The 13,489-nt window shown below is 34.1% G+C and overlaps 1 protein-coding gene across 6 annotated transcripts in view; it reads left to right on the plus strand.

Annotated features, from left to right (window-relative positions):
* LOC128170585 (intermembrane lipid transfer protein VPS13A-like) overlaps nt 1-13,489 on the plus strand; it is an 87,691-nt gene that overhangs the window by 36,335 nt on the left and 37,867 nt on the right. For 4 of the 6 annotated variants that reach the window (XM_052836360.1, XM_052836365.1, XM_052836363.1 and 1 more), the window contains 11 exons: nt 3,898-3,915; nt 4,931-5,016; nt 5,430-5,561; nt 5,829-5,962; nt 8,142-8,258; nt 8,386-8,538; nt 8,766-8,936; nt 9,365-9,379; nt 11,766-11,885; nt 12,179-12,304; nt 13,105-13,269. In XM_052836360.1, the coding sequence (XP_052692320.1) occupies nt 3,898-3,915; nt 4,931-5,016; nt 5,430-5,561; nt 5,829-5,962; nt 8,142-8,258; nt 8,386-8,538; nt 8,766-8,936; nt 9,365-9,379; nt 11,766-11,885; nt 12,179-12,304; nt 13,105-13,269 (1,237 nt within the window). The remainder of the gene's footprint in view (nt 1-3,897; nt 3,916-4,930; nt 5,017-5,429; nt 5,562-5,828; nt 5,963-8,141; nt 8,259-8,385; nt 8,539-8,765; nt 8,937-9,364; nt 9,380-11,765; nt 11,886-12,178; nt 12,305-13,104; nt 13,270-13,489) is intronic. The other 2 variants (XM_052836361.1, XM_052836362.1) reach the window with 2 other exon arrangements.

The raw sequence follows: 13,489 nt of genomic DNA on the forward strand, positions 1-13,489 counted from the left end.
TTAGCTTGTTCTGATTTTCGTTTCGTTTTCATTATTTATGCTTTGTAACCTGGAAACTGTCGTCTGTATTTCGTGATTTCTACGTATCAAATCAAACAGAGACTTTGGTAAATCAAACAGTTACGTTAACTGTTTACCTGCGCAAATTAAGCAAAATCTGATGTAGGAGTACTGAAATACAATTCATTCTATCGGTAATTCGGCATTATTTTTTGCGTAATGGTAGATTAATGCAATAGGTTTTTGTTGAGATGCTCGGCATTTTCTCTAGTTTATTCAGTTTAAATAGAGTTTGATATCGCTTACGGAAATATGTAGGTATATACATGTATATATATGATTCATTTCGAAAAAATAAATTGTGTTCTTTATTTGTTATACATGTAGTGCATGTTTCTTGTGTTTAATTGTTAACAATTTCTATTTACTAACCATTTTTGAGTGTTTGCTTCGAATTATAAGCAAGATACAGAGATTTGCTAACAATTCTATGTTTGTACACAGATCTTAAAAGCTAAAGATTAAATCAAAGTACTGATAGTACTGAAAAGCGCTAACCCAGCTTCTGTATGTAACAGATATATGTATATAGCATTTCAGCTTCTGTATACGCACTATATTTCCTCATCACTGCATGACAGTCCCTGCAATGATGTATGTAAGCCCCGTACATTAATTTCACAATAACCCGTAAATTAGATTCACAATAGCCCATGCAGTTATGTGCATAAACCCCTGAAACTGGTTCCCTAACCAGTTTAAATGATGTATACTTTTGCTTATAGGGGGCGGTTATTCGATGCACCGGAAGTTGAAGTCTAACGACAATAAAGGGCTGAGCTATGCTTAGCGCTTTAAAAAGTAAAAAAATTGTCAATATTTATTACGAAAATTTTCAAAATCTGTTCTTCCAGAAACCAACTTATTGAATTGTAAACTTAACCTTTTTAGCTCACCTGAGAATGGGGCCACAATGGGGGGTCGAAGTTTAACAAATGAATATATAGAGTAAATCTTTAGAAATCCTCTTCTCAAAAACTAATCGCCAGGAAAGCTGAAACTTGTGTGGAAGCATCCTCAGGTAGTGTAGATTCAAATTTGTGAAAATAATGATCCCCAGGGGTAGGATGGGGCCACAATGGGGGGGGGGGGGTCAAAGTTTAACAAAGGAATTTATAGGGTAAATCTTTAAAAATCTTCTCAGAAACTAATCAGCCAGGTGATTCTTTATAATTGTTAAGACTTTGGCCCCAGGACAATTCTTTGGCCTCACGAGAAGGTTGAGAGTTTACTGTACGTTTATATCCCATATATAAACTATTGTTAGGGATCTTTTTGAGAACTGCAATACTCACCACATGTTATGACTATAAAATCATCCTGTTAGAAAAGGGACTAATGATTATAAACATAAGAATATCCAGGGGAAAATGGATTTTATTTATACAGGATTTACATGAATTATTGTATATTGTCCAGATAGTTTGTATTATGACTCCATTGAGCTGATTTTATCATACCTATTGTTCCTCAGGTGAGCGATGTGGCCCATGGGCCTCTTGTACAATATAATATCATATGTTTCAATGTTATGATGTAATATGATATTGTAATATAATACTATATTGTTTTATCTATTATGATATTGTATTATGTGATCTAATACAATAACATTTAACACAATACAATGTCATATCATATGTTACAATATTATATCTCATCATTGTTTATTATGGTATTTTATTGTATTATATGATACATGTTGTAGATATGATAGGATGCAATATTTAATTTTATATTATTGTATTGATTAACATATGAACATATGATTATCATACAATTTTTTAACAGATGATATACGATGTTGTGTCAAAACAGAATCCATGAATATCCAAGATCATAAAGTATGATTTTCATTTAATATGATAAGGGTGGTCTCATAAAGGTGAAGTCTCATAAGGGTGATGTCTCGTCTCGGTGAGCTTTGTAATCTGTGATTACCTATGTTTGTTTTATGTTTTCTTATATCCCTATTGAAAAGACTGTTCCTATTTTAAATTATTCAACAATAATTTCTCTCCGATTTCATGCTTATAATTCATATACTGGCGATCAGAGTCGTTTTCCCTCGCTGACGTATTATTTTTGCTACTAGATAAATTCTTATATATTTATAACTTTTAACATTCATTTGTTGATTACCGGGTATTTTGTCGTGTCCTGTTTTCGACAAGTATGTGTGTAAAAAGGTAAATAAAATATAAACAGGTTAGTCAGCATTTGTAAAACGTCAGCTAAATCGCATGCATACAGTGAAGAGTGGACACTTGTTCAACAGAATGATAAATATCGCCATTATATACATAAAAGTCTATATTGACTTGTTGTGTATATCCAGTTGTGTACATATCGTATAAAATATGTTACATGAACATGTATAGTTTAACGGAAAAACAAAAACTAATAGTCATATTTTGACTATACACGCGATCTTAGTTCAGATAAGAGAGGCGATGACGGGTTAGATGTAGGTATGATCTATGTATACAAACAAGTGCAGAAAATCATAGAATTAATATTTAAATGAATAAAAATTCGTGTCAAAAAACTATATACATGTACATGTAACAGTTGATTTCAAGATTTCTTATCTATCCATTAATTTTACACCGTCTATTCACTAAGGCAATCGGCGATCGGCAATAGTACTACAGTAGTACGCAATAAAGAATGATCATACGAATTATGAATAATAAAAACTAGCCGAGAATCAAGACAACGATAAAGGAAAATAAACTAAAAAAAATATTGGAATAAAGTCGGGGCAATTTGTTATAGCAATTTTAAATGGATTAGAAGTATTTAATGACTTCAACTTAAGTACATGTATAGAAATAAAAACTCAAGATGCTTTGTAAAATCATTGACAGCTTGCTGAATTAACAAAAATATATCGGATTAAAGTCAAACAGTTCTTTTAATCTATCTGAATGATTACATTAATCTAAATTAAATACTTATAATAACAGACTGTTCAAAATTAAAATTACCCCCGCTTCCCAGTTGTCACTGAGTACACGGTTCACGCAACGTATCAAAAACGGGGGAACGGATGGACGTTCTGATTTTAAATAGATCGATTGAAATTCTTTTGTAATATATCATATAAAAAAAGAAAAATTCTTGTCATAATTACCACCTTGCTGAAGTAGATCGACTCAACAAAATTATATGGAGAAAAATCAAAGCGTTCAGGCCACGCCTACCTCATTAATAAAGCGCGCAAACCGTTCACAAAGCGTGCAGCTATTTTTAGCAAAGCGTACCGTGCAAGAAGCGAACCGTTCCGTTCACAAAGCGTACCGTACCGTTCACAAAGCGAACCGTACCGTTCACAAAACGAACCGTACCGTTCACAAAGCGAACCGTACCGTTCATAAAGCGTAACGAACCGAACCTTGCAACTGGTGTAGAAGCACGTTTCAGGGTCTGTACTGTGGTTTCATTAATATTCGTTGAATACCAATTTTCGTGGATTTCGTTGTTTAGTTGATCCACGAAATTAAATGTTCATTGAAGTGCAATTTTTATTTACATTTTGTATTCAATTGATAACATCATTGGCCATGAATTTACGTATCCTTGAAACTGTGATTTTCACTTTATCCACGAAAATTGATACCCTTGAAAATTAATGAAACCACAGTACTTGAATAAGCAGAAGTCGCTTTCCGCCAAAAACGCTAAAAAGTATACCCAGTCAAATGTTATACATTTTACAGTAATAAATTGTTGGATTGAATAATGACAGGCCGATGTGTTATGGACAGCTCTTCAGCTACATGTATATTTGGTCATTTCATTGGTTCATACAATTTCATGCTTTGTTACCTATAGCTCTCACCCACCCATCAGGTAAAAAACCTAATGATTAAGAAAAAAAAATGTTTGCATGAATTTTAAATTTTATTTTAACTAATAACAATTGTTTTGTATTGGATCATCTTGCATTGTCAAAAACACATATTATTAAGAATTCCAACTGTTGGCCAATTTCCCTTGTTTTCTATTCTGATTAACTGCTGTGTTCATTAGGGGTATTTGTCAATATTAAGTTCAGTACTTACCATAACTGTAGTTAGTTTATTTTTTATTTTGCATTTATTTAACAGCAATATTTTTATATAAAAAAATTGATGTCATGGATTTGTTTCGGATTCCTGTATATTTTAGTTTCTGATCTGTAGATGTATCCTATTAAGCACATACAGTTATTGACAGAAAATATCAAAGCAATGTCAGATAATTATGATAAATAAAAGAGCATACAGCTAAGTATGATACATTTGGGGTTTTATTCCTAGTTTATCATTCTATCATATCTGCATGCTAATGATATGTAGAGAATATAATTGTCTTTTAAATTTTTCTTTGATTACGACTTTCTATCTATTTTTTTTCAAACTAACTTTTCTTTCATTTGTATCTTTCATTTATAAACATATTAATAAAAAAAATCATAAAGCTTCATCCTATGAAAATCTATCATCTAGCATGTTTTTAGCTCTGAATTTCCTTTCAGCAGTAAAACAAAATGGAATTTGATTATGTACAACTATCACTTGAAATTCTCAGATGCCTTGAAAAATCTTCATACACTCTATGCATTGCAAGTTTTGTATATTTATATATATAAATGTGTCCCATTCATCCAACTGAATTGATATTGATAATAAATAAAGTATCAAATATTTGCATTATATATTTACCATTCATTCATTCTTGTGCATTAATTCATTCTGTCAATATGTGGCATCAATAAAATCATCTGTATCTGTACATCCATATATCTCATTTTCAAATCAAAATGTAGTCAAGAGTTGATATTTTTGGTCTCCCTTTTCAAGATCTTGACATTGATTTTTTTCAGGATGATAGAGAGAGTGACCTCAGGAGGGAAGAAGAATGATATGATAGATGTACAGTTCACTCAGGATCCCTCCCAGAATAAAGATGGTGGGTGTAGCAGAGAGAGAGAGAGGGAGAGAGACAGACAGACAGACAGACAGAGAGAGAGAGACAGACAAACAGACAGACAGACAGAGAGAGAGATGATAGATGTACAGTTCACTCAGGATCCCAGCCAGAATAAAGATTGTGGGTGTAGCAGAGAGAGAGAGAGAGAGAGAGAGAGAGAGGGATTACTAGTATTTATATTATAGATGTACCCAGGATCCTACACAGAATGAAGATGATAGAGAGATAGGAGAGAGAGAATGGAAAAGGCCGGTCATTCAAATTATTGTAGAAGAAATGTGCCATGTAAGGGAGAGAGAGGAGGTGGAGGTGTGTCTGGGTTTTCTGATGCCCCAATATTTGCAATGCTGTAATAACATTAAATAAAGCTAGCATTTCTCTCTGTATTTCAGTGAATGTGAAGGTTTGCAGTATTCGGGTGGTGGTCTGTCTGGATTTCTTGATGCCCCTCGCTGACTTCTTCACCAGTGGACTCCCAGACTCCAAACCTGCCCCGCCCACTACAGGAAACGCCCACTCCAAAGGTACAATTTAAGAGAGACAAACAGACAGATTGAACTAATAACAATAAGTGAAAAACATATGATTCATAAGTAAATCTGGTTTTATTTGGTGTTTCATTGCTTCTTTTCAATTTAAAAGTTTGATTTTCTATGTACATATAGTATGATATTGGTTATTATTAAATGACGGTGGCTACACCATATAAACCTCAGCCTCATCTCCCCGTGATAAGATTTACTCCACTTGATTTTCTATGTAATATGATATGTCAAGTTTTTGATTGACAGTGGCCACACCATCCAAACCTCCGCCCCCTCCTCCCCCTACAAGTGAGATGTCAGTAACTGTCAGCATGGAGACACCAGAGATCATCCTGATAGAGGACCAGATGGACCCCGCCTCCAACTCACTCCTACTCAGTGTATGTATTGAACCAGATATCTTGTGTAGATATCATTTCATTACTATTATGTGTATTTTTGTCCCCCGCCACAACGCAGAGCGGGGACATAAAAATGCCGGGCGTCCGTCCGTGTGTCCGTGGGTCCGTGCGTCCGTCCGTCACACTTTTTTGTAAGCGCTCTCATGCCTACAAATTTTGACTGATTTTCATTAAATTTATACCAAATGTTTATACCACTATTACCTTGGACAAGTTCGAAAATCAGCATTGGTCGATCCTTTTTGTTGGAGTTATTGGACTTTAACCACAATAATGACTCCGTTTTATCCAAAAATTGACCTTGTAAGCACTCTCATGCCTACAAATTTTGACGGATTTTCATTAAATTTATACCAAATGATTATACCACTAATATTTGGTCAAGTTCGAAAATCAGCATTGGTTGATACTTTTTGTTGGAGTTATGGGACTTTGACCACAATAATGACTCTGTTTTATACAAAAATTGACCTTGTAAGCACTCTCATGCCTACAAATTTTGACGGATTTTCATTAAATTTATACAAAATGTTTATACCACTCATCCTTTGGTCAAGTTCGAAAATCAGCATTGGTCGATACTTTTTGTTGGAGTTATGGGACTTTGACCACAATAATGACTCCGTTTTATACAAAAATTGACCTTGTAAGCACTCTCATGCCTACAAATTTTGACGGATTTTCATTAAATTTATACCAAATGTTTATACCACTAATACCTTGGTCAAGTTCCTAAATCAGCCTTGGTCGATAGACTCGATACTAGTATACTGCTTGACAGGCGGGGGACCCAGGAATTCTATTCTTGTATGTATTGATTTAGAACCAGATATCTCTAGACTTTTGGATGTCAACTTATGACTAATCAGTGTATGTATTGAACTAGATATCTTGTGTAGAAATCGACTCTCTACTGCTAGGTGTATATATTAAGCCAGATATCTGATGTAGTATCAACTCACTCCTACCCAGTCTCTGTTTTGAATCAGATATCTGTTCTAGTTAACAACTCATTACTATTATGTGTTGTGGTAAGTGCATGTTTTAAGCCAAATATCTGAAGTAGGAATCAACTCATTACTGTGATGTGTATGTATAAAGCCAAATATCTTTTGTCCATTTCAACTCATTACTACTCAGTGTATGCAGTAATCAAGATATCTGTGGTAAATGTCATATCATTTTTCCGAAGTTAATGTATTTAGCCAGATATCTGTTGTAGATGTCAACTCAGTCATTCCTATTCAGTGTTTATATAAAACCAGATATCTTGACGTGTAGATATCAACCCTCCACTCCTTAGTGTATATATAAATCTGTCGACTGTATCTGATAAAGATAGGATAAGGATCAGATGGACTCGGTATATGTGTTAAGTAAATAATTGACTGCTACTTAGTGTACATATTAGTTTTAAAAATAAAATTGATATCCATAGCCTCCAACACACTTCTACTCATTTTGTGTATGTAACTAAATATTTGTTTTAGAAATCACAGTACTGCCACTCAGAGTATGTATTTAATCAAATATTTGCCATAGGTATCAATTTCTATTCATTCAAATTCTGTACATTAAACCGAGATGTCAACTCCTATCTACTCAATGTGGATATCTCTAGTAGATATCAAATATTTCCAACTGATCACTCCTTCTTATTGATGTATAAATGATATATCTGGTTATATCCGGTATAGATATCAACCTCCAAATTCTCAGTAGATATCAGGCATAGGGGTCATTCCCTCTGCTCAGTGTATGATAAACTTAAAAATTGATGTTTGGTGACTGTATGAATGAGATATCAATATCTCTAGCCCCACCCCTTCTTGTGTTCCTTAACCTCTTCACTTTCAGGATTTCTTCCTCGAGAGAAAAATTGTTTTCAAAAATTTGTTTATATATATATATGAAAAATAGCAAAAGTAATTCTTACGTATCATAAATTTTTTGTGTCATGATTTGAATATTTGATCCTTTGTACATGTATATATAAAATACTCAAGATTTGTCCACTATTATTGCTGCTATGTATAATAGTTAAGTGAAATTTGCTTATCGGTCAACTTTGACCTGTACAAATGTGATAGCGTAAAAGAATGAATATATAAATTTATTGTATTGGTGATTCAGATGTCTACATCCTTTCAATTTACAGATGGGGGTGGAGTTCAGAATGAGGGTGACGCCGGAAACCCAGGATATGTCCGCCAGTGTCAACAGTCTACAGATTGCCTCGGCCATATTTAATGAGAGAGAGAAACGCAGGGCTCAGGTAATGTACTACATAAAACTTTCTGAAGATTCCTTAATTTGAGTTCAAAATTTTGTGATTCCAGCATTTTAATCAAATTGCTAGTTGATTTCAAGTTGCCTGACCCATTTGATATCTGGTTTTGCAGATCCTGAATCCCTGTGATATATCCTTCTACAGCAAGACGCCGCAAGGGAAATCCCCCCACATGGACATCTCCACATCTGATCTCATACTCAATATTTCACCCCGAACAATAAGAACGATCACTCTCATTACAGCAAATCTATCCAAACAGGAAGTAAGTCCTAACAGAATCTATCCAGTTGTAATTCCTATAGGGAGTAAGTCTGAACAAATCTTCTCAGCCCCTCTCAATTAAAACCTTTCTCAGGTAGTAAGTCTTGAATAATCTATTCAATATTTGATGATTTGTTCAGAAAAATTAACATACAAAGTAGAAGTACCATAAGTCTTTGACAGTGACTTGGCAAGATGTGATTGATGATCGAAATTCTTTATTAAAAGGAATCAGAAAATGACAAGGAAAAGCAGAAAGTTCCGGCAGATTTGTGGAATACAAAAAAACTCTCGGAGCGGAAATTCTGGTTCCTGAAGGATCCGTCAGCGGAGGAATTACCAGACATTGATATGTTCTCTCCCGATATCACATTAGACGAGATTGAGCGCGGAGAGCAAGTTAGTATAAATCTAGGATAGTTTTAATGGTGTATTTTATTGTAAATGTAATATGATGGAGTCCATTTGTTGTTTTGAATTCCTGAAAATATATACATGTATGTGAGTCAGATAAATGCAAAATTCCCATTAGGTATTGTTTCAGATATTATCTTATTAAAAAAATGAAACCTTCACCGCTCAGTTATATGTACCAGATGTTCGTATAGTTCTCTGACATTGCGACGCAGTATGTCATTATCAACTTTTAATGAGAATCAGTGATAACTCTCTTAAGAAATATGGAGAGATTCTTTTCTTTTAAGAAATAATATTTAAATCCCCATCTATGATTAACAACTTACTAATGACTTAGCTTGTTAACTAACAGTTAATCCCTACTCTTTGCTAACTAGTTTTTCATTGGTTCTGTATATGGTTCATTCTAGGGCCCCTCTGAAATGGTAATTAAAAGCAATGTTCTGCACGACTGCACGACTCATACTGTTGTTGTTATATTGTACCTGTCTCATTGTCTCATTGTAACTGTCCTAATGCATGATTTATTGTACTCATCATGGTCCAAATCAGCATCCCCCATCACCTGTGTACAGGTATATGTGTGTTTCTGCCATGTAAAATGTTGTTCCTATATCAATCATTTAAAAGCTGCTTGGTCCGATTTTAAATCAAATTTTGTGCACGTTTTTTAAACGATGGTTATGCTTAGTATTTGTATAATAATAGACATTGCAGTAGTTTTCCTGGCCAAATTTTGATGAGAAAAATCATGTACAAAATTTGTTAAGAAAACAAACGACATAAATAGGGTATTGCATTATTTTGCCTCATGTTAAAATTTGCCCCTGACGTCAAGAGGGATATGGTTGTATTACGAATTTGACATCGCTATAAATAAAGGTCGTAATGTTCAGACAAATACAAATAAACCTGTGTACGTTTTGTTCGCTAATATTTCCAAAGTCTGCTTTCTTTACAATCGATGCATAGCATGCGGGTTGAATAGCCCTAATCATTCGGGGGACGAAACTAAACAGTTCCCTTTTCTAAACATCCCATGATGCATTTTGGTTTGTTTTTTCGTTTGCCCAAAGAGAAATTATTTTTATTGACTTTAAATATTTCTAACTTTGAAAGAAGACCGATTCTGTTGGTGTAAATAGGAGAAAGTCCATAACTTTCTAAGATAAATGGTTTGTATGGAAATTTATTTGATACTATAATAACCAAAAAATTGGGCCCAAGCAGCTTTAAGAAATTTACATTTACAGTAAAACATAGTTATAACTGCAAGGGACAGGCGATTTCGCTTAGTTATGAGCATAATTCGTTATATCCATTAAGTTTACAACTTAAAATTCACTTCACTGTGAACGTCAATTCATTATAAGTATGTTCGCAATAAGTGTTTTACTGTTTATTTTTCCCTGTTCATGCCATGTCAATGCTTTGTGGGTTGTTGCAGTGCATTGAATTTACTTCCCTTCCCCAACTCCAACATCCCCCTCCTTTGATCTCAACTTCCACCTACCGGTAACCCTTTCCACCATTCGATTTAAAATTTTTAAAATGTTTTTGCCCATGTTGTTGATTTCTAAATAATTATGAGTTAACATTTTATGTGAGAAAAATTTATACAAAGTTAACGTCTCTCAAGTTGGGTGTTATGTCTTCAAAATTTTAATAGCTGATGCCTTAAGAAAAAACGCATGCTCAAAAAACGCATTATCTTTTGAATTCATTTTATATTTAATATCTGAATGATATTGTGATTGCTACATATTTAGAGAATGCATGAATTGATAAAGGTTGGTTTGTATACAAATGAGTGCTTCTCTTGTTTGCCTCAAATAATGTTACAATATGGTGTTTGCGTTTCTGAAGATAATGGTAGATTTCGAAACTGTGTGATTTTCTCTGATCTTTATTTTTCGTGCAGACACTTGATAATACACTTGTAATGCATAAACACTTTTAAATACACTTACTGTCTCTCATTAGTTTATAGATCTGTATGTAATCAAAATATGACATTGATGTGCTTAATGTTATAAAATTATATACCGTATATCCGGTAATTTTTGCGATGATCTACTCTTCGCTTTTTTCGTGATCTCTTTGAAATAGCAAATAATTGAATATGCAAAAATCACATACTGTATCATTTTCTATAACAAACTTATAAAATCGCAAAAAAATGACAGACGCAAATTAAAAATGTTACAGAATTTCCCCATTTTAGCAAATTTTGTGACAAGGATATACGGTATGTTTTTTTGACCGTCAGTATATTGTAAACTAACTTTTATTTGAGTGAGAGAAATTTATGATGACATGGCTGTTGATAAAGCTTTTTCAAGAAAATAAGTCACCATGAACCAGTTTATCTCGCAAATCGCAAAGCAAAATTATCACCAAAAAAAGTTTGTTTACAGTTACTGTATCTCAAAGTGACACAGAGATCTGACTTATTGGATCACCCACAATTAAATTAAATTGTGTTTAATCTAACATTCTGCAATAATTTGTACAGCAAGGTTTAGGTGATTAAGTCTTCATTACTATTATTACAAAACATGGATATGCCTTTCATTTTATGAAAAAAAAGTTGTTTTGAATTATTTGTTCATGCCAATTAGGTATTATATTAAGTATTTCTTCGAGAAAACAATGATTAGTTTTTACCTGCAACTTTTTAGAAGTAGAACAAGACAGTGTTACAATGTATATATTATATAGATTAATTATACATAACATAATTAATAATGAAAATTTGTGAGCATTTTAAAGCTTTGCTGATTGAGATATGATTTCTGTGTCTGTTAACAGCTGATAATAAAGGTCCCCAACATCGTGGTGAAGCTGGAGGGAGGGGTGGGGAAGCGTACTGTACCCCTGCTCATTGCTGAGACCTCGTTTGACGCCCAGGTCAGGGACTGGAGTTCTAAGGTAGGTCACTTGTTTTATCTTGCAAATATAGCGAAATCATCATACTCAACATATCTGTCAGAGGTGGATAACCCTCTCAAGTCCCTGTCCTCTGGCATTTAACATTGGATCTTAGGATAGAGTTTAGTAGGAATGTTGGTCCTGTAGATGGTTTTTCCTTTAGTTTAGTTTAAAGGGCAATGAATGTATGCAATTGATAATGTACATTATTAGAGTGTACAATTTGAAACCTCTAATCCCCCACCCCCTACACACACAGATACTAAGCCTATGAACTTGCTTGTATTATTCAGCTTGAAGTGGAGAGTAACATGCGGCTGGAGGTGGCGTTCTACAATGAGAAGTTGTCAGTCTGGGAGTCCCTTGTGGAACCAGTCGTAGAGAACGGGAAAATGAAGAAGTGGGATCTGGGACTACAGGTAGGAATGAGGGATTACAGGTAGGATTGTATCATTGAAGGGGATCTGGGACTACAGGTAGGAATGAGGGATTACAGGTGGGATTGTATCATTGAAGGGGATCTGGGACTACAGGTAGGAATGAGGGATTACAGGTAGGATTGTATCATTGAAGGGGATCTGAGACTACAGGTTAGTTTAAGTCAATGAGTGGGATCTGGGACTACAGGTAGGAATGAGGGATTACAGGTAGGATTGTATCATTGAATGGGATCTGGGACAACAGATTAGTTTATGTCAATGAATGGGATCTGGGACTACAGGTTGGTTTATGACATTGTGATCTATGATTACAGACAGGATGTATTGAGTGGGATGTGGGATCATGGGTAGGAATATATAATGGAGTGGGATCTGGGATAACTTTGAAGAAATATTGTTTTGGTCTGGTATTTGGGGTTTCATGTAGAAAATATAAGATGATATTTATGGATTTCTGGTAGAAAATATTAAGTGGAATCTGGAATCATACCGGAAATATTGAGTAAGATCTGGTATTACTGATTGGTAAATATGTCAGGATAGTTTGTATTATGTTGGGTCTGAGTTTACAGGTGGGAGTATTTGCCTAGAATCTGGGATTGTCTGTAGTGAATATTCAGTACTAGGATTTGTGATTAATTGAAGAGGATTCATAAAAAGGTGATTGATAATAGAAAAAAAAATACTGCACAAGAATTCAGAAAGAACAAAAAAATGTAAAAAGATAGTTGAACTTCTTATCAAATTTTTAATTAATGAGGTCTGTCCTAATATATTAGGTAACGAAGAATGATGAACTAGCCCCGGAGGATGATGAAGAGGATGAAGACTCCAAGAACATTGTGTTACCCCCGCCCAAAATGTCAATCAACGTCCGCTCCAACGATCCAATGGAAGTGACTGTTACAAAGACTTGTCTGGAGGTCCTCAACAACTTGGCTAAGGTAGGCAGTAGAGGGGGTTATTATTGTGGATTCAAGATTTGAGAATATGAAAATGGATTGCTTGAACTGCAAAATACATTTTAAGAAATTTTTATTTGTTACAATTTTATAATATTATTAATTTCTATATAAATTATTTTTTTCTGGTGGGGGGATTAGAGAGCCTTAATTGATTGTATATCTCCATTTTGCTTTTCTTGCAAATATGTAACATTCACTG

The sequence above is a fragment of the Crassostrea angulata genome, chromosome 2, assembly GCF_025612915.1.
Source record: "Crassostrea angulata isolate pt1a10 chromosome 2, ASM2561291v2, whole genome shotgun sequence".
NCBI lineage: Eukaryota > Metazoa > Mollusca > Bivalvia > Ostreida > Ostreidae > Magallana > Magallana angulata.